The sequence below is a fragment of the Lolium rigidum genome, chromosome 2, assembly GCF_022539505.1.
Source record: "Lolium rigidum isolate FL_2022 chromosome 2, APGP_CSIRO_Lrig_0.1, whole genome shotgun sequence".
NCBI classification, from domain to species: Eukaryota; Viridiplantae; Streptophyta; class Magnoliopsida; order Poales; family Poaceae; genus Lolium; species Lolium rigidum.
Genome location: NC_061509.1, coordinates 185,974,201 through 185,996,932, shown reverse-complemented (window position 1 = coordinate 185,996,932; position 22,732 = coordinate 185,974,201). Strand labels below are relative to the sequence as shown.

Genomic DNA, 22,732 nt, shown 5'->3' with positions numbered 1-22,732 from the left:
GGTTGATACTAGATTTGGATTTCTGCGCAGAAACAGATTTTTAGTTGTCACGAATTTGAGCTGTTCTCTCTGTAGGAGAATCTAAAAATTCTGCAAAAATTCATGAGTAATCCTCAGATATGTACGCAACTTTCATTCAATTTGAGCTTCTTCATCTGAGCATGCTAAGTGCCTCGAAAAAATTCGTCTTTACGGACTGTTCTGTTTTGACAGATTCTGCCTTTTATTTCACATTGCCTCTTTTACTGTGTTTGATTGGATTTCTTTGCTCCATAAAATTTAAGTAGCCTTGGGTAATGTCCAGAAGTGTTGGGAATGATTGTGTCCTCGCTGAACATGTGAATTTTTGATTATGCACTAACCCTCTAATGAGATTGTTTTGAGTTTGGTGTGAAGGAAGTTTTCAAGGATCAAGAGAGGAGGATGATATAATATGATCAAGAAGAGTGAAAAGTCTAAGTTTGGGGATGCCCCCATGGTTAATCCCTGCATATTTCAAGAAGACTCAAGCATCTAAGCTTGGGGATGCCCAAGGCATCCCCTTCTTCATCAACAACTTATCAGGTCACCTCTAGTGAAACTATATTTTTATTCCGTCACATCTTATGTGCTTTATTTGGAGCGTCTGTGTGTTTTTGTTTGTGTTTGAATAAATTCGGATCCTAGCATTCCTTGTGTGGGAGAAAGACACGCTCCGCTTTTTCATATTGAACACTGGTGTTCTTAGTTTTACTTTTAATATTCATGGCGAAAGTTGAAAGCCGCTTCATTTATTGCTATTTGGTTGGAAACAGAAAATGCTTCATGTGGTAATTGGTATATTGTCTTGAATAATTTGATACTTGGCAATTGTTTTGAGCTCTTAAGTAGATCATGTTTAAGCTCTTGCATCATGTAGTTTAAACCTATTAGTGGAGAACTACCGTAGAGCTTGTTGAAATTTGGTTTGCATGATTGGTCTCTCTAAAGTCTAGATATTTTCCGGTAAAAGTGTTTGAGCAACAAGGAAGACAGTGTAGAGTCTTATAATGCTTGCAATATGTTCTTATGTAAGTTTTGCTGTACCGGTTCATACTTGTGTTTGTTTCAAACAACCTTGCTAGCCAAAGCCTTATACTGAGAGGGAATGCTTCTCGTGCATCCAAAACCTTGAGCCAAAACTTATGCCATTTGTGTCCACCATAACTACCTACTATGTGGTATTTTTCTGCCATTCCAAAGTAAATTGCTTGCGTGCTACCTTTTAAAAAAATTCATTCCTTGTTTTTGCAATACATAGCTCATGGGAAAGTAGCCTAAAAAACTATTGTGGTAAGGAATATGTCGCTTGTGTATCTTAGTTCTTACAAGTTGCTTGTTGAGCGGTAACCATGTTATCTGGGGACGCCATCAACCTGTCACACCTTTGTTGAATATCATGTGAGTTGCTATGCATGTTCGTCTTGTCTGAAGTAAGGGAGATTTTCCATGATTTGAAATGGTTTGAGTATGCATATTGTTAGAGAAGAACATTGGACCGCCAACCAAAGCCATGTATCATGGTGGAAGTTTCAGCTTGGACATTAATCCTCAAATCTCTTATGAGAATATTATCTGTTGTTGAATGCTTAAAGCATAAAAGAGGAGTCCATTATCTATTTTCTATGTTGTCCCGGTATGGATGTCCTCAAGTTGAGATATATCAAAATCGAGAAATCAAATGCGATTTATCTCCTTGGACCTTTGTACAGGTGGCATAGAGGTACCCCTTTGTGACACTTGGTTGAAACATATGTAATGCAATGATAATCCATGGAAATCCGAGCTAATTAGGACAAGGAGCGGGCACTATTAGTATTCGATGTATGAGGCTTGCAACTTATGGGGAGTTTTATACATAACCCATATGAATTATTACTACCGTTGACAAAATTGTTTCCATGTTTTCAAAATAAAAAGCTCTAGCACATGAGTAATCCCTGCTTCCCTCTGCGAAGGGCCTTTCTTTTACTTTATGTTGAGTCGGTTTACCTACTTCTTTCTATCTTAGAAGCAAACACTTGTGTCAACTGTGTGCATTGATTCTTACATACTTGCTTATTTGTACTCATCATATTACTTTGTGTTGACAATTATCCATGAGATATACATGTTGAAAGTTGAAAGCAACTGCTGAAACTCAAATCTTCCTTTGTGTTGCTTCAAAACCTTCTATTAAGAATCTATTGCTTTATGAGTTAACTCTTATGCAAGAATTTTTGATGCTTGTCTTGAAAGTACTATTCATGAAAAGTCTTTGCTATATGATTCAGTTGTTTAGTCATTATCTATTTGTTAATAAACTATAGACCATTGCTTTGAATCACTTCATTCATCTCATATGCTTTACAATAGTATTGATCAAGATTATGATAGTAGCATGTCACTTCAGAAATTATCCTTTTTATCGTTTACTGATACGTCTCCGACGTATCGATAATTTCTTATGTTCCATGCCACATTATTGATGATATCTACATGTTTTATGTATACTTTATGTCATATTTATGCATTTTTCGGCACTAACCTATTAACGAGATGCCGAAGAGCCGATTCTTGTTTTCTGCTGTTTTTGGTTTCAGAAATCCTAGTAAGGAAATATTCTCGGAATTGGACGAAATCAACGCCCAGGGGCCTATTTTTACACGAAGCTTCCAGAAGACCGAAGGAGTCACGAAGCGGGGCCACGAGGCGCCGCCACAACAAGGCGGCGCGGCCAGCATAGGGCCCGTGCTACCCTGTTGTGTGGGGCCCCCATGGCGCCTCTTGACCTGCCCTTCCGCCTACTTAAAGCCTCCGTCGCGAAACCCCCAGTACCGAGAGCCACGATACGGAAAACCTTACTGAGACGCCGCCGCCGCCAATCCCATCTCGGGGGATTCGGGAGATCGCCTCCGGCACCCTGCCGGAGAGGGGAATCATCTCCCGGAGGACTCTTCACCGCCATGGTCGCCTCCGGAGTGATGAGTGAGTAGTTCACCCCTGGACTATGGGTCCATAGCAGTAGCTAGATGGTTGTCTTCTCCTTATGTGCTTCATTGTCGGATCTTGTGAGCTGCCTAACATGATCAAGATCATCTATCCGTAATGCTATATGTTGTGTTTGTCGGGATCCGATGGATAGAGAATACTATGTTATGTTGATTATCAATCTATTACCTATGTGTTGTTTATGATCTTGCATGCTCTCCGTTATTAGTAGAGGCTCTGGCCAAGTTTTTGCTCTTAACTCCAAGAGGGAGTATTTATGCTCGATAGTGGGTTCATGCCTCCATTAAATGCGGGACGAGTGACGAGAAAGTTCTAAGGTTGTGGATGTGCTTGTTGCCACTAGGGATAAAACATTGATGCTATGTCCAAGGATGTAGTTATTGATTACATTACTCACAATACTTAATGCAATTGTCCGTTGTTTGCAACTTAATACTTGGAAGGGGTTCGGATGATAACCTGAAGGTGGACTTTTTAGGCATAGATGCATGCTTGGATAGCGGTCTATGTACTTTGTCGTAATGCCCAATTAAATCTCACTATACTCATCATATCATGTATGTGCATGGTCATGCCCTCTCTATTTGTCAATTGCTCGACTGTAATTTGTTCACCCAACATGCTATTTATCTTATGGGAGAGACACCTCTAGTGAACTGTGGACCCCGGTCCATTCTTTTACATTAAATACAATCTATTGCAATACTTGTTCTACTTGTTTTCTGCAAACAATCATCATCCACACTATACATCTAATCCTTTGTTACAGCAAGCCGGTGAGATTGACAACCTCACTTTGTTTCGTTGGGGCAAAGTACTTTGGTTGTGTTGTGCGGGTTCCACGTTGGCGCCGGAATCCCTGGTGTTGCGCCGCACTACATCCCGCCGCCATCAACCTTCAACGTGCTTCTTGGCTCCTCCTGGTTCGATAAACCTTGGTTTCTTTCTGAGGGAAAACTTGCTACTGTGTGCATCATACCTTCCTCTTGGGGTTCCCAACGAACGTGTGTATTACACGCCATCAAGCAATATTTTCTGGCGCCGTTGCCGGGGAGATCAAGACACGCTGCAAGGGGTGTCTCCACAATCCAATCTCTTTACTTTGTTTTTGTCTTGCTTTATTTTATTTACTTTCTTGTTTGCTGCATTATATCAAAACAAAAAAAATTAGTTGCTAGCTTTACTTTATTTACTATCTTGTTCTCTATATCTAAAACACACAAAAAATTAGTTACTTGCATTTATTTTATCTAGTTTGCTTTATTTACTACTGCTAAAATGGGTACTGTTGAGAATACTAAGTTGTGTGACTTCACAACCACAAATAATAATGATTTCTTATGCACACCTATTGCTCCACCTGCTACTACAGCAGAATTCTTTGAAATTAAACCTGCTTTCTCTTGTTATGAGAGAGCAATTTTCTGGTGTTAGTTCTGATGATGCTGCTGCCCATCTTAATAATTTTGTTGAACTATGTGAAATGCAAAAGTATAAGGATGTAGATGGTGATATTATAAAATTAAAATTGTTTCCTTTCTCATTAAGAGGAAGAGCTAAAGATTGGTTGCTATCTCTCGCCTAGAAATAGTATTGATTCATGGACTAAATGTAAGGATGCTTTTATTGGTAGATATTATCCTCCCGCTAAAATTATATCTTTGAGGAGTAGCATAATGAATTTTAAACAATTGGATAATGAGCATGTTGCACAAGCTTGGGAAAGAATGAAATCTTTGGTTAAAAATTGCCCAACCCATGGACTGACTACTTGGATGATCATCCAAACCTTTTATGCAGGACTGAACTTTTCTTCGCGGAACCTATTGGATTCAGCTGCTGGAGGTACCTTTATGTCCATCACTTTGGGGGCGGCAACAAAGCTTCTTGATAATATGATGATCAATTACTCTGAATGGCAGACGGAAAGAGCTCCACAAGGTAAGAAGGTAAATTCTGTCGAAGAAACCTCCTCCTTGAGTGATAAGATTGATGCTATTATGTCTATGCTTGTGAATGATAGGACTAATGTTGATCCTAATAATGTTCCGTTAGCTTCATTGGTTGCTCAAAAAGAACATGTTGATGTAAATTTCATTAAAAATAATAATTTCAACAACAATGCTTATCGGAACAATTCTAGTAATAACTATAGGCCATATCCTTATAATAATGGTAACGGTTATGGTAATTCTTATAGGAATTCTTACAACAATAATAGGAACACACCCCTGGACTTGAAGCTATGCTTAAAGAATTTATTAGTACACAAACTGCTTTTAACAAATCTGTTAAGGAAAAGCTTGATAAAATTGATATTCTTGCTTCTAAGGTTGATAGACTTGCCTCTGATGTTGATCTTTTAAAATCGAAAGTTATGCCTAATAAGGATATTGAAAATAAAATTGTTACTACAGCAAATGCCATCCAAGTTAGATTTAATGAGAATATTAGATTGATGGCTGAATTGCATGCTAGGTGGGAAAGAGAAGAAAATGAAAAACTTGCTAAAGAGAATAATGTAGCTAAAGTATGGACTATTACCACCACTACTAATGTTAATGATTCACATGTTGCTGCACCTCCTACTATCAATGGTAAAATAATTGGTGTTGGCAATGTTACTACTCCTAGTGCGAAGCGTGCAAAATTACCTGAAACTGCTAAAACTGCTGAAATTGATAAAACTGCTGAAATTTTTCAAAATGTTGGGGATAATGATCCCATTGCTGTAGATCATAATGGTTTAGACTTTGATGATTGCCACATCTCTGAAGTCATAAAGTTCTTACAAAAGCTTGCTAAAAGTCCCAATGCTAGTGCTATAAATTTGGCCTTTACAAAACATATTACAAATGCTCTCATAAAAGCTAGAGAAGAGAAACTAGAACGTGAAGCTTCTATTCCTAGGAAGCTAGAGGATGGTTGGGAGCCCATCATTAAGATGAAGGTCAATGACTTTGATTGTAATGCTTTATGTGATCTTGGTGCAAGTATTTCTGTTATGCCTAAGAAAATTTATGATATGCTTGACTTGCCACCATTGAAAAACTGTTATTTGGATGTTAATCTTGTTGATAATGCTATAAAGAAACCTTTGGATAGAGTTGATAATGTTCGCATTACCGTTAACAATAACCTTGTCCCTGTTGATTTTGTTGTCTTGGATATTGAATGCAATGCATCTTGTCCCATTATATTGGGAAGACCTTTTCTTCGAACTGTTGGAGCTATCATTGATATGAAGGAAGGTAATATTAAATATCAATTTCCTCTCAAGAAAGGTATAGAACACTTCCCTAGAAAGAGAATGAAGTTACCTTTTGATTCTATTATTAGAACAAATTATGATGTTGATGCTTCGTCTCTTGATAATACTTGATACACACTTTCGCGCCTAGCTGAAAGGCGTTAAAGAAAAGCGCTTATGGGAGACAACCCATGTTTTTACTACAGTACTTTTATTTTATATTTGAGTCTTGGAAGTTGTTACTACTGTAGCAACCTCTTCTTATCTTAGTTTTGTGCATTGTTGTGCCAAGTAAAGTCTTTGATAGTAAGGTTCATACTAGATTTGGATTACTGCGCAGAAACAGATTTCTTTGCTGTCACGAATTTCGACCTACCTCTCTGTAGGTAGCTCAAAAAAATATGCCAATTTACGTGCGTGATCCTCAGATATGTACGCAACTTTCATTCAATTTGGGCATTTTCATTTGAGCAAGTCTGGTGCCTCAATAAAATCCGTCTTTACGGACTGTTCGTTTTGACAGATTCTGCCTTTTATTTCGCATTGCCTCTTTTGCTATGTTGGATGAATTTCTTTGTTACATTAATGTCCAGTAGCTTTGTGCAATGTCCAGAAGTGTTAAGAATGATTATGTCACCTCTGAACATGTAAATTTTTATTATCCACTAACCCTCTAATGAGTTGTTTCGAGTTTGGTGTGGAGGAAGTTTTGAAGGATCAAGAGAGGGAGATGATACAATATGATCAAGGAGAGTGAAAGCTCTAAGCTTGGGGATGCCCCGGTGGTTCACCCCTGCATATTTTAAGAAGACTCAAGCGTCTAAGCTTGGGGATGCCCAAGGCATCCCCTTCTTCATCGACAACATTATCGGGTTCCTCCCCGAAACTATATTTTTATTCCATCACATCTTATGTGCTTTGCTTGGAGCGTCGGTTTGTTTTTATTTTTGTTTTTGTTTGAATAAAATGGATCCTAGCATTCATTGTGTGGGAGAGAGACACGCTCCGCTGTTGCATATGGACAAATATGTCCTTAGGCTTTACTCATAGTATTCATGGCGAAGGTTGAATCTTCTTCGTTAAATTGTTATATGGTTGGAATCGGGAAATGCTACATGTAGTAATTCTAAAATGTCTTGAATAATTTGATACTTGGCAACTGTTGTGCTCATGTTTAAGCTCTTGCATCATATACTTTGCACCTATTAATGAAGAAATACATAGAGCTTGCTAAAATTTGGTTTGCATAATTGGTCTCTCTAAAGTCTAGATAATTTCTAGTAAAGAGTTTGAACAACAAGGAAGACGGTGTAGAGTCTTATAATGTTTACAATATGTCTTTTATGTGAGTTTTGCTGCACCGGTTCATACTTGTGTTTGTTTCAAATAACCTTGCTAGCCAAAACCTTGTATCGAGAGGGAATACTTCTCATGCATCCAAAATCCTTGAGCCAACCACTATACCATTTGTGTCCACCATACCTACCTACTACATGGTATTTCTCCGCCATTCCAAAGTAAATTGCTTGAGTGCTACCTTTAAAATTTCCATTCTTTACCTTTGCAATATATAGCTCATGGGACAAATAGCTTAAAAACTATTGTGGTATTGAATATGTACTTATGCACTTTATCTCTTATTAAGTTGTTTGTTGTGCGATAACCATGTTCTTGGGGACGCCATCAACTACTCTTTGTTGAATATCATGTGAGTTGCTATGCATGTCCGTCTTGTCTGAAGTAAGGGAGATTTACCACTCGTTTAATGGTTAGAGCATGCATAATGTTAGAGAAGAACATTGGGCCGCTAACTAAAGCCATGAATCATGGTGGAAGTTTCAGTTTTGGACAAATATCCTCAATCTCATGAGAACATTAATTGTTGCTACATGCTTATGCATTAAAGAGGAGTCCATTATCTGTTGTCTATGTTGTCCCGGTATGGATGTCTAAGTTGAGAATAATCAAAAGCGAGAAATCCAAATGCGAGCTTTCTCCTTAGACCTTTGTACGAGGCGGCATAGAGGTACCCCTTTGTGACACTTGGTTAAAACATGTGTATTGCGATGATAATCCTGGTAATCCAAGCTAATTAGGACAAGGTGCGGGCACTATTAGTATACTATGCATGAGGCTTGCAACTTGTAAGATATAATTTACATGATACATATGCTTTATTACTACCGTTGACAAAATTGTTTCTTGTCTTCAAAACCAAAGCTCTAGCACAAATATAGCAATCAATGCTTCCCTCTGCGAAGGGCCTTTCTTTTACTTTTATGTTGAGTCAGTTCACCTATTTCTCTCCACCTCAAGAAGCAAACACTTGTGTGAACTGTGCATTGATTCCTACATACTTGCATATTGCACTTGTTATATTACTTTACATTGACAATATCCATGAGATATACATGTTATAAGTTGAAAGCAACCGCTGAAACTTAATCTTCCTTTGTGTTGCTTCAATACCCTTACTTTGATTTATTGCTTTATGAGTTAACTCTTATGCAAGACTTATTGATGCTTGTCTTGAAGTACTATTCATGAAAAGTCTTTGCTTTATGATTCATTTGTTTACTCATGTCATTACCATTGTTTTGATCGCTGCATTCATTACATATGCTTACAATAGTATGATCAAGGTTATGATGGCATGTCACTCCGAAATTATCTTTGTTATCGTTTACCTGCTCGGGACGAGCAGGAACTAAGCTTGGGGATGCTGATACGTCTCCGACGTATCGATAATTTCTTATGTTCCATGCCACATTATTGATGATATCTACATGTTTTATGTATACTTTATGTCATATTTATGCATTTTCCGGCACTAACCTATTAACGAGATGCCGAAGAGCCAGTTGCTGTTTTCTGCTGTTTTTGGTTTCAGAAATCCTAGTAAGGAAATATTCTCGGAATTGGACGAAATCAACGCCCAGGGGTCTATTTTTACACGAAGCTTCCAGAAGACCGAAGGAGTCACGAAGTGGGGCCACGAGGCGCCGCCACAACAGGGCGGCGCGGCCAGCATAGGGCCCGCGCGGCCCTGTTGTGTGGGGCCCCCGTGGCGCCTCTTGACCTGCCCTTCCGCCTACTTAAAGCCTCCATCGCGAAACCCCCAGTACCGAGAGCCATGATATGAAAAACCTTACTGAGACGCCGCCGCCGCCAATCCCATCTCGGGGGATTCAGGAGATCGCCTCCGGCACCCTTCCGGAGAGGGGAATCATCTCCCGGAGGACTCTTCACCGCCATGGTCGCCTCCGGAGTGATGAGTGAGTAGTTCACCCCTGGACTATGGGTCCATAGCAGTAGCTAAATGGTTGTCTTCTCCTTATGTGCTTCATTGTCGGATCTTGTGAGCTACCTAACATGATCAAGATCATCTATCTGTAATGCTATATGTTGTGTTTGTCGGGATCCGATGGATAGAGAATACTATGTTATGTTGATTATCAATCTATTACCTATGTGTTGTTTATGATCTTGCATGCTCTCCGTTATTAGTAGAGGCTCTGGCCAAGTTTTTGCTCTTAACTCCAAGAGGGAGTATTTATGCTCGATAGTGGGTTCATGCCTCCATTAAATCTGGGACGAGTGACGGAAAGTTCTAAGGTTGTGGATGTGTCTGTTGCCACTAGGGATAAAACATTGATGCTATGTCCAAGGATGTAGTTATTGATTACATTACGCACAATACTTAATGCAATTGTCTCGTTGTTTGCAACTTAATACCTGGAAGGGGTTCGGATGATAACCTCGAAGGTGGACTTTTTAGGCATAGATGCATGCTGGATAGCGGTCTATGTACTTTGTCGTAATGCCCAATTAAATCTCACTATACTCATCATATCATGTATGTGCATGGTCATGCCCTCTCTATTTGTCAATTGCTCGACTGTAATTTGTTCACCCAACATGCTATTTATCTTATGGGAGAGACACCTCTAGTGAACTGTGGACCCCGGTCCATTCTTTTACATTAAATACAATCTATTGCAATACTTGTTCTACTGTTTTCTGCAAACAATCATCATCCACACTATACATCTAATCCTTTGTTACAGCAAGCCGGTGAGATTGACAACCTCACTGTTTCGTTGGGGCAAAGTACTTTGGTTGTGTTGTGCGGGTTCCACGTTGGCGCCGGAATCCCCGGTGTTGCGCCGCACTACATCCCGCCGCCATCAACCTTCAACGTGCTTCTTGGCTCCTCCTGGTTCGATAAACCTTGGTTTCTTTCTGAGGGAAAACTTGCTACTGTGTGCATCATACCTTCCTCTTGGGGTTCCCAACGAACGTGTGTATTACACGCCATCAAGCAATATTTTCTGGCGCCGTTGCCGGGGAGATCAAGACACGCTGCAAGGGGTGTCTCCACAATCCAATCTCTTTACTTTGTTTTTGTCTTGCTTTATTTTATTTACTTTCTTGTTTGCTGCATTATATCAAAACACAAAAAAATTAGTTGCTAGCTTTACTTTATTTACTATCTTGTTCTCTATATCTAAAACACACAAAAAATTAGTTACTTGCATTTATTTTATCTAGTTTGCTTTATTTACTACTGCTAAAATGGGTACTGTTGAGAATACTAAGTTGTGTGACTTCACAACCACAAATAATAATGATTTCTTATGCACACCTATTGCTCCACCTGCTACTACAGCAGAATTGCCCAACTGTAATTTGTTCACCCAACATGTTATTTATCTTATTGGAGAGACACCACTAGTGAACTGTGGACCCCGGTCCATTCTTTTACACCTGAAATACAACCTACTGCAATAATTGTTCTCTGTTGTTCTTTGCAAGCAAACATCATTCTCCACACCATACGTTTAATCCTTTGTTTACAGCAAGCCGATGAGATTGACAACCTCACTGTTAAGTTGGGGCAAAGTATTTTGATTGTGTTGTGCAGTTTCCACGTTGGCGCCGGAATCCCTGGTGTTGCGCCGCACTACACTCCTTCACCAACAACCTTCACGTGGCCTTCATCTCCTACTGGTTCGATAACCTTGGTTTCTTACTGAGGGAAAACTTGTTGCTGTACGCATCACACCTTCCTCTTGGGGTTCCCAACGGACGTGTGCTTCACGCGTTATCATCTTGCCAAAAGAATCTGGATCGGAAATAATCCAATCTATGTAAGACTCCTTTAGGCAACTGGAAGAAAGAAATCATATGTAGTACCATATTTGTGAGTACTGAATTTGTAAGAACCAATCTTTCACCTAGAGATAGAAATTTTACTTTCCAACTATTAAGACGCTTCTGTAGTCTTTCCTCGCGTGAGCCTCCTATAATGGATCAGAATGCCCATATAGCTGATTGGAGAACTGCCCAACCCACATCCGAAAAGTTCGGCATAAAGGTTGACATCGTCTTGGGCCTCACCAAAACAAAATAATTCATTTTTATGAAAATTAAGCTTAAGACCTAACACATGCTCAAACGCTGAAAGTATTAACTTCAAATTTCTTGCCTTTTCAAAATCATGCTCCATAAAAGAATTGTGTCATCAGCATATTGAATAATAGATAGCCCCTCATCAACCAAATGAGGAACCACTCCTTCAATCCGACCATCAACTTTAGCCCGCTCAATTAAGATGGCCAACATATCCGCCACAATGTCAAATAACATTGGAGATAATGGATCACCTTGCCTCAGACCTTTCTTTGTCTGAAAGTATTTACCAATATCATCATTGACTTTGATGACAACACTTCCCCCCCCCCCCCCCAAAAAAAGTTGTTAATAAGAGCACGTCGCTTATCAGAAAACCTTTCATTCTGAGAGTTTGTTGAAGAAATGACCACTTAACTTTATCATAGGCCTTTTCAAAGTCGATTTTGAATATAACTCCATTCAACTTTTTGCGATGCAACTCATGGATTGTTTCATGCAAGGCCACAACTCCATCAAGGATATATCGACCTTGCATGGACATAATTTGAGTAGGCCACACCACATGATCAGCCACCGAATTGAGCCTAATAGTAGCCACCATGGTGAAAATCTTAAAGCAAACATTAAGTAAATAAATTGGTCTGCATTGTTGTATACGCTGCATTGATAACCTGTGGTAATAAGATAATCTCTCTAAAGTTGAATAGTGTATTAAATGGAAGGATAGTGTCGACAAAAATAAAAGTCCCATTCTTATGATTTCCTCCACTTCTCTATGAAAAAAAAATGCCCTAGATAAGTAGATGATATGTACTCCTACGAGTCATATTCATACCAGAGATGGTACTGATTCCATGTGTTGGTCGGCATGGAGTAGAGGATAAGCGAGTACATAAAATAAGCAGTAGATGATAAGTACTCTTACTAGTCACCGAGTCATACAACTTGGGACACCCCATGTGCACTGTTGACTATAAGGTGAGGTGATTGTTGATTCAAACTGTTCTACGGAGTACATGTGAAACAAAACAAAAACAAAAAGTACATGTCACCACCATCTTGGAAATATCTTGAAAGGCAAAACTTGTTTGACATTGTGGAAACACACGGATCGCTTTCAGAAGGTACAGCTCACCAGGACATAAATTTTGAGCAAAGAGTTGACATTGTTAATCTGACCTTCAGCCTGAAGTAGCCCCCTCCATGTGAAGCTGAATAAATTAGTAGGTGATTAGCTCCTTGCTGTCCCTCCTAGCCGCTACAAAACAATGTAATGTATCGTCTCTTGGCCTTCCGTACGCCTGGAAGGAGTATCGCATACGTGCACTTCATCACAAAGTTGACTCTGAGATGGATACAGGTGGAGACTATCTAGTTATGCATTTTTAGACAATTAGTGACTTGCTCCTATCATCCTTGTTGAAATCTCGAACCACAATTTCGCACTGGATCTTATGTGCATGACATGCTTGTCCATTTTGTTCCGGGAACGGTGGAACCGTGCTTGCTTGCTATTTCAAGCATAATGCATATTCGTTTTACATGTATGAACATGGTTAAGGAGGATGAGTGAGTATAGACAATCGGGAAACGGATCTAGGATGGTACTATCGTACGGCTACGGAATAACCAGGCGAGGTACGGAACAAAGCTAGTGTGGTAGCTCGCTGTTCGTATCAGCTCTGATCACACCGCTACTATCCTGTCCAAAGTCAGAGTATATCGGCGTCCTGACCCAATGCTTCGTCATGAATACTAGATACAAATGGCACAAAATTATTTTTCAATAAGACGATTTTTTTAATATGGTACTAATTATACCTGGCATTTGTAACAGCATATTGTTAAGAACTAGTCTGATATCAAAGATGCTAACAGCTATTTCGCAAAACGAATGCTAACAGAAGAAAACATAATAAAAAGATCCAGTCCTGCCAAAGTGATCTGGGATTCATAGCAGCAGCAACACCATTGGCAATATTGAACTGCGAAAGAGGTTTTATAAGAAGGACGCTTCTACAAAAGGAACATTGCACAAGCGTCTGTTATAGCCGTTTTAACCACCAAAATAAGAGCATGGGTTTTCATTTCAGAGAAAATCCGAGTAATCTCTAGATATGCTTTTAACAAAAAAAATATAAGTAGAAGTATACCATGGCTACATAAAGCCAACGAAGGGTATACCTAAAAATCGAGACACGGTACTCGAAGAGCACCACTACAGACGGTACACCAATTTATGGAAGCCAAGTTCTTCCGCAAATTATTTCATACATTTAAGTAGTTTACACGCTCACAACAAAAAAGAGGAGATATACATGAAGATTGTTGCACCCATATGGCATGGATTCGTCGGCACAACACAAACATTTGAGCGTATGGTCTCGATCTTAGTTGTTCTTCTTGCGTTTCTCGATGAAGAAGAAGAAGGCGAGCGAGGCGATGGAGAAGGTGGAGAATACGCCGGCGGCGACCTTGATGGAGGTGGTGACGCCGGTGATGCTGATGACGTCGAAGGTGGCGCCGGGCAAGGTCTGTCCGTAGGCGACCTGCGTGCCGGAGGCGTCGAGAGCATAGGCGCGCACGAAGTAGGTGGCGGTGGGGATGTCGAGGGCGATGCGGTACTCGACCGTGCCGGTGGCGGCGTAGGCCTGCTCGGTGACCTTGAACTGGCAGGTCTTGTCCTTCTTGAGGTCGTCGTGGGTCTTGCGCCACTCCCGCCCCTTCTGGCTCACCGGCGCGTAGCACAGGCTCACCTTCACCTTCTTGTACTCCGCGTCGGTGCCGGCCGTCGCGTTGAGGGACCACGTCACGGTGATCACGTCCTCGCCGCCGTGGAGAACTGGCCATGGATTGTCATGCGTGTTAGAGTTTAACAACTTTAAAATGCAAATACTAGTGTTATGTAAATATAAAAATCGGTGTAAGAATTATATTTTGACAGCTTTGAGCATCTAAATATCCAAGATTCTTCTATTGGCCGGCCGGCTGCCGTCGGATATTTGGAATAGCATGCTAATTAACTTGCTGCATACATAGCCATGGCCATATATGCCAATCCGTGACGTATAGCAAACAAACGAATATGCGGCGCAAGTCAGGCAGCATAAACGAAGGCGTGCGTACCTTGGTTGGGAGTGGGGGAGGCGGTGACCGCGAGGGTTGGTTTCAGCTGCGAGAGCATCGCCGCGGCGCTCGCCGACTCCCAACACCCTGCGGCGAGGACCACCACCAGCAACGCCATGGCCATCCCTCTCCGAGCCATCCTTACGAGCGACTAGTTAGTGCTTGGCTGCTTGATCGATCGGAGGAGGCAGAGAGGAGCTTGGGAGGTTTGCTTTGCTTTGCTTTGGTGGGGGATCTGGAGAGATGGAGGAGTACGGATGGGTATAATATAGGCGATCATATCGACCGCCATGGGTGTTGACCGTGGGCGAGGAGAGGAGGCAGATCAGCAGGAGCTGCCAGTGCCGTATTTCGTGGGGCCGAGGAGGCGTCCGTCTGATCAAGCGAATCGGAAACTGGCTTAGCTGGTCGGAAGCCAGATCTCACGTCATGGTACTTGCTTCGCGTTTTGCCCCCTCTGAGGGTCTTCGATGTTCTAGAGGGCCAAAAGTGTCCAGCCCGGGGTTGTAGTGAGAAGCGGCGACTGCAAATTAAGCACCAAGTGGCCACAAAAATCAATTTTCACTGTTATGTTCAGTGTTTTTTCTAGATAAAAGGCCGTCGTACCCTGGTTTTAAATTAATAAAACCCTAACTAGTTCACATGAATAGAAACAAACAACAGGGATATGCTAAGACCAGCTTACAATTATAACATGGCCTCCGGCCCAACACAAGTTTGAACAACAAGACACTCGAGCTATCACTAAGTACAAACCTAAAAACAACTAGTGCGAGGGCTGGTGATGAGTTGCCGGTGGCGAATATGATTCTCTATAGAGTTATCGAAGCTTGTCTAGCAGGAAGTCGATAGTGGTGACCACTAACGGGGTTGCCAAATATAGGGTACTCAGAGGAGGCAGAAGATCTCAGCAGGAGGCTGTGATCTCAGGAGTACCTCGGGGCTATGAACAGGCAGATACTGGATGACCCTGGGAAAGGCGGATCCGTGGTCCATAACAAAGCCTAGGCAGGAAGGCCGAGAGATCAGGAGTCCCTCGGGGCTTACATCTTCTACATCCTCCTCGAGGAAAACTGGCCATTCAGAGGCCCGAAAATCAGCATCATCGACAATTTTTTTCAGCGACGAAGAGAAACAACTTTGTGCAAGTTTATGGGAAACCATACGAGGAAATCGGGCCCCAGTGCTATGGGAATAGTCACTCGGAATGCAGGAAGAACGACGCAGGGCAGCGCGAACAACGTGTAGGAATGCAAAAAACCATAAGCTCACCAAGTCACGTGTCGGCTTCAACAACAATAAGCAAATGTCCAAGCAGGATGTTCTCACTAAGCTTCTTTCCCGCCTCTCTCTGGTGACCTGGTCAAATCCTACTTGCTGTCATCTGGGATGGCAGGGGCTATGAACAGGTGGAGAGTGGACGGCCCTGGTAAAGGCGACCCTGTTAAAATCCTCACACTTTTTACACCATTACCCAAGTTTCGCGTTTTCGCGGCCCATGGGGGACGAAAGAGGCAAACTTTTCACTACCGGAAAAAGGCTTAACTGTGACGGGCACGTTTTCCGCATTGCTGACGGTAGAGGCCGACATTATTGATATATAGCCACTGGTAATGTACACCACTGACGGATGTGAAATGCTTTTCCGAAAACCCATATTCGTGACTACCAATTTCATAAAGGAGCGTACTCGTGAAAACTACATAACAAAATGATAGTCAACAAAAGCCATATATGACGAGGATTGGAACAATGTTACCGTCAATTCTAGATGTTAGGTGACGTATTCGTTGTTTCAACAACCGCCAGATGGGAAGGCATTTTTGACACACCAGTGACACAATCATCCGCCATTAGTAACGTACCTCTGACATGTAGTCTTACAACCATTCCATCATCGGTGGGGATATTTGAAATCTTCATTGACGATCAGAATTATCAGGTTGTCACCGGTAGCATGTGGACAACGATGTACGTATTGTCGGCTATGACATTTATATTAGGCGTTGTCCATCACTTCTGCTGGCAGCGACTGCACTTAATTATCCAGTCGTTGATGCTTTATTAACCAGAATTAAAAAAATTAAAATTGTAAATCTAGGCTGGCTAGTTGATTGATATATGGTAATAAAATAATATATTGCCGTATTAATACAATCCAGCATGGTTCGTTGGTCGATTTATTGGAATACAATATTGTCGTACTAATATAATTCAGGCTTGCCTAGCCTAAAGTATAGATACACTCGAATTCTCACAATTGGTTTATAGCATGCTTTAATATAGTAAGTACATCTTGTGCAACATATTTTGTGACGTATAAGTATTACCTCCACTGGCGGAGACAGGGGACCAGCAGGGGCCACGCCCCCACCCCCCTAACATGTAAATTTTTGTTTGCTACCCTGATTTCTTACATCTACAATCGTGTATTTTATCAGCTGTGGTACTTGGTTAAATTGAACAAGACCAATTGATGTTCACAGAAGGATCCTAGAAGTACATAATCCTTACTACACCTAGTATTCTATTCCATATTCGATGCACAACTGATGTCATTGTACTAGAAGATGTTTTTTTTTTTGATATTCAATATAAGCAAGCAAGCCGCCTCATTAAAAACCTTCCAGTCCCCTTAGGTACCCTAGTAAGGAAAAGAGTGCGTCAAAAATTGCTGCAACGAGATACAAGAAGATTACAACCTCTCTTTTAATAACAGCTCCCTAACACATTCTGGAGCGTCATTGCTAAGGGAACCACTAAGCCCAGCCTTGCCTAATTGCGCGAGCACATGCGCAATACCGTTGCTTACACGATCCACTTTTGAGACAACAATTTCTCTCGTAGACCTTGAGAATTTCTCTAGCTTCTAAAATGATAGCCCAGCTGGGTGACTCGTCTCTGACGTAAACCGACGAAATTGACTTAACAGCATACAAGCTGTCTGACTCCAGAATAGTAGGCCACTGTCGGAGACGAACCAGATGCCGAATTCCATCAAGACATGCAATAACTTCAGCTTCCTCTGCCCTGCTACAAAAAGGAATAATTTTCCACTCCGTCAGAATTACCCTCCCGCGGTGGTCTCGTATTACGATTCCTACACCTCCTTGCTTTGAGACAGCATCCCACCCGGCATCAACATTGGCCTTGATTTTCCCTTCACTTGGCGCTTTCCAGGACAAGACTTGTAGGAGCTTCTCATCGCCACCCGGCGAGACTGCTGCAAAGGAAGATTGATAGTTCACCAAGAATTGGACGGACGCAGTGATAGATGCCTTCCCGTCGCCATGAATGACGTTGTTCCGATGGTGCCATGCCCGCCAGAGTAGGAAGATGATCTTTGCACGTACGTCAGCCACTGAATTACTTAAAAGGGTAAATAGCCAATCACTATCAGTCTGCAGAAAATCTACTTTTGGCGGTAATGTCCACTGGTTCTGAAGTTCATCTCTTAGCGCTCTGGCTAAGGTACATCGAATCGAAGCCTGGTGCGTATCCTCCACTTCGCGCCCACAGATGGAACATATCGGGTCTATAGTATTAGTTCTTCGATGTAAACCCTCAAGCACACCAAGAGAACCCGTCGCAGCACGCCATGCAAACACACGCACCTTCGGAGGTACAGAGGCCTTCCATATTAACTGCCAAATTTTACGATTGCCGTCTGGTTCAGAACTTGATTGGCCAGAGACGAACTGCTGACGAGATTCCTGCATACCGATCCTGTAAGCGGATCGCACACTGAAGATTCCGTTGCTTTCTCCACTCCAGGCTAAAAAATCTTCAGTAGCTCGAGCTGGTAATTTGATATTCAGAATAGTATTCGCATCATGCGGCCAGCAACATTCACGAACAGCTTCTTCATCCCAAGATCTAGTGATTGGATTGATCAACTCCGAGACCCACTTTCTTCTCAAGGAACCGCGTTTGCCATCATTTTGAGAGACCCTGGCCGAGGCAGCCAGTTATCTCTGAATATTTTAACCTTGGAACCGTCCCCAATTCTCCACACAATACCTTTTTTTAGCAGTTCTAGGCCATGCACAATACCTTTCCAGGTTTGAGATTGATTTTGTATGAAAGCAGTGTCAATGAGGTTACCAGATGGATAATAACGGGCCTTCAACAATCTAGCACACAGGCTGTTTGGAAAATGAAGCAAACACCATGCTTGGCGAGCGAGGAGAGCTTGATTAAAGACTCTAAGATCACGAAAACCAATACCTCCCTAGGACTTTGGCATAGTAAGTTTGTCCCAAGATAACCAGTGCATCTTACGTTTGTTCTGCTCATCACCCCACCAGAAATTGCGGATGATTTGTTCCAAGTCATCAATCAGACCCATAGGGAATTTAAAAACCCCCATTGCATACGTGGAGATAGCTTGAAGGATTGACTTGATAAGGATTTCTTTCGCCCCCGAGGACATATACTTCTCGCACCAATCGCTAGCATGCTTCGAAAATTTTCCTTTTGTTTTAACAAATTTACCTTTTTTTAAGTCTGCCTTCAGGAACAGGCAATCCCAAATACTTCTCCTCAAAACAGGTTGTATCATATTGCAATATATCCTTGATCTCGGCTTGCACCTCCATTGTGCACTGATCTCCAAACAAAACAGAGCACTTCCCCAAGCTAACAAGTTGGCCCGTACCTTTTTCATATCGGTTCAAAATGGACTTAATTACTGAAGCTTGATTAACCGAGGCCTCAAAAAATAGCAAACTGTCATCCGCAAATAACAAGTGGGAAATTCCAGGAGCTCTCCGACAAATATGAAATTCCCGAAGAGAGTTATTCTCTATCTCCTTGCGAATGAGATAAGATAGACCATCAGCAACAAATAAGAAAAGGTACGGAGAAAGAGGATCACCTTGACAGATTCCGCGAGTTGGCGTGAAGGAGTCCAACAATTGACCGTTAAAGCGAATTGTATATCGTACAGTGGTAACACACTCCATTACCCACCGTATCCATGTACCGTGAAAGCACAATTTCGCTAAAACACCTTCCAAGAACCTCCAGTCCACGCGATCATACGCCTTGGCCATATCCAATTTGTACGCACAGAAATTCCTACGAGCTGCTGAACCCGTCTGAATTGAGTGGATGCACTCAAACGCCATCAATGCATTATCCGTAAAGATGTTGATTGTCAACACCCGGATGTTTAAGTCCAGATGCCTATCATGCCATTCATCGCAATCTCAGGAATATTATTTTTGCGAGACATAATAGATTGATATCACAGAACATCATTCATTACAACATCATAATAGTCTTACAACAAAAAGGATCAAATGATCCAGTCTCATTACAACACTTGATCTAATGATCAATTACATAACACATAGCGGGAATACGTAGTAGAGGTCCATCTGCTCCACAGGCAACTGTGGACGTCAGGAGTGGTCCTAGTTGTCGTAGACGTCCTGCTGTCCTTCATCCTGGTACTGGGGCTCTTCTTCATAGTCTGGCCATTTGAATAGCCAGGGACACAGCCATGAGTACTTTAAAGTACTCGCAAACTAATACTAGTGTAAGCACTAACAATTATATCAATGGGGTTCTAAACTCTAGGTTCATTTGCATAAAGCCAGTTTTATTTCGTAAGCATTTAATAAACAGAGACTCCTCATTTGCCTAACTTAACTCAAGTGGGAACATTAGTGTCATTCCCATAACTCTGTTGTGATTCAAAGTCAAAGTCACCTTTCAAAATCTCAAGTCACAAGTCACCATTCATATTTTGGAAAAGTTCTGATGACGTAACTGTATGGCGTTTCCAACTGTCCATGACCGCGGACGCGGCTATTCGAATAGGTTTACACTCTGCAGAGGTCGTACACTTGTGCCACAATAATTGCAATAGTCCGTCAGGGGTAACTGGCCTTGATTTATCGCACTCAGTGCGCGAGCTACCAATCATAACCTTTCATTTACATACCCTAGTATAGGCACCTCTCCCCATGAGCTTGGCCTCCCAGTGAAGACATACGGTCAGCCTGGGAACTGCACAGGGCTTGGGCCGGACATTCACCTCATTTCACGTCATTTCTTTTGTTGTGGAGGCAGCTTTCGGCATAACCCCGATGACGCTTGTTCAGAGGGAACCCATACTAAAATACATAAGTTTCCAGTTAAGCCTTACCCAGATTCAGGTATTGTGGGAATACTTTAAGAATTGGAAAGGTATCGCATCCGAACCCAACCATCAGTTTTTGTAAAATTCACCAAGTCATTCATAAGTCATATTCACCTTCAAAATATTTCAATACAATGACTCATCATTCCAAGGTTTTCAAAGTCATTGGTTTTCACAAGTTCCCATCTAGAGTAGTCACTTTTAATTTTAGCACTAGCAACTAGTCATGAGGGGTGCTAACTAGCTTATAGTTTTCTAGGCTAAGTTTGATGCTCTTGCTCTACTCTATATCTAGACCAAGTGAATCATGAATCAAAAAGTAACTTTGATAAATCAAAACTAATAAAGCTTGTAAAGTAAAAAACTTGGGATAGGACCATTAAGCATAAAGTAAAATGTGGTGATGCCTTGCTCTTGTAGAGCTTTGCACTTTGCAAGAATATTAGCTTGCCTTGATTGGGGTAGTGATCAAAGTTCTCTTCTTGGTAGAATACCTCCTCCTCTTGATAGTCTCCGGTACTAGCGTCTATAAACGAATACGAGGATACAATCACCAAACAATACTTAAGTAGACTTAATTAGCCTTAGTGGCTCACACAAATGATCTAGCATCCTCACTTAACATTGCTACCCAAAATTATGCTAGGGTTTTCTTATTTAGGGTTAGGAAAATAATTTCCTCTCATTGAAATGTGGATTAGGGTTTCTCTTTAGTTTGGGAGAAATAATTTCCTCTCATGGAACCTTGTTAAGATTTAACTTCCTAAATTCATAAAGGTGAGATCATGTTGACCAAGGTCAATACTTCACATTTATCATTTGAGAAAACTGATTTAAATGAGATTCATCATCTCATGCCATTTAAATAACTATGTGATTTAAGATCCTCAAGTGAGCAAGTATGAGACCATGCAACAAGGGTCATCATATTGCTTCATACTACTTGGGAAGATGATTTAAATGAGGTGCTACACCTCCTAGATTTAAAATCCTAAGTTTGCAAATAATTTAAATGGGCTAGTATTGACTACATAGCAAATTTTTGATTCTAGCCCATGATCATATGAAGCAACCATATCATATTTTTCCATAAACAATTAGAGTTTTTTAAATTTGAATTATGAGAATTTGAATCATCTCAAAATTCATCATGGTTGATTTTATAAATTTATTTGAATTCTGAAAACTCTCTGTCTTGTTATTTTTGCTATTCAAAATCTACAGTAGATTCTGATTTGAATCCAGTGTGATTGGATGGAGCCTTTCATAAGCTTTCCAACAATATCCAAATGGTCAAATTTAGTTTGGTGGATTTGAAGTTATTTGGTTTTTAGTAAAGAATCTGTAAGGAAATTCACTGAAACGATTTAAATTGAATTCAAAATTTTGGGCCTGCGCGGGAAAAGAAATGGGCCCGAACGAGGGAGAGGGAGTTGGGCTGGCCCAACTGCACGTACGACGCGAGCGGGCCACCTGACAGGGTGGGGGCCACTCGTCAGTCTCTTATTAAACCCGAAACGGTATGCAGCGACGCGAGCCATTGGATTAAAAGCCGATCGGACGGCGCACGCTCGTCGTCTACCGCGGCGAGAGAGGCTAATGGCGCGGCTAGGGTTGGAGGTGGGGGAGCTCACCGGCGGTCGGCGGTCGTCGGCGAGGGTGCACGGCGGCGTTGTCGAGGACGAGGAAGCGAGCGGTGGTCGTGGGAGGAGCGGAGGTGGTCGGGATCTTCTCCGGCGTTGAGCTACTGTGGCGGCGGTCTCCGGCTAAATTGCAGCGGCGGA

General features: G+C 41.5%; 1 protein-coding gene across 1 annotated transcript; it reads right to left on the bottom strand.

The window, feature by feature from the left end:
• Positions 1-13,967: 13,967 nt before the first annotated feature.
• Positions 13,968-14,939, bottom strand: LOC124687834 (probable high-affinity nitrate transporter-activating protein 2.2). The gene is made up of 2 exons (XM_047221570.1): positions 14,801-14,939; positions 13,968-14,516 (listed from the first exon to the last, which is right to left on the bottom strand). The coding sequence occupies exons 1-2, from the start codon at positions 14,937-14,939 to the stop codon at positions 14,065-14,067; spliced, it is 591 nt and encodes a 196-aa protein (XP_047077526.1). The 3' UTR covers positions 13,968-14,064.
• Positions 14,940-22,732: the final 7,793 nt, after the last annotated feature.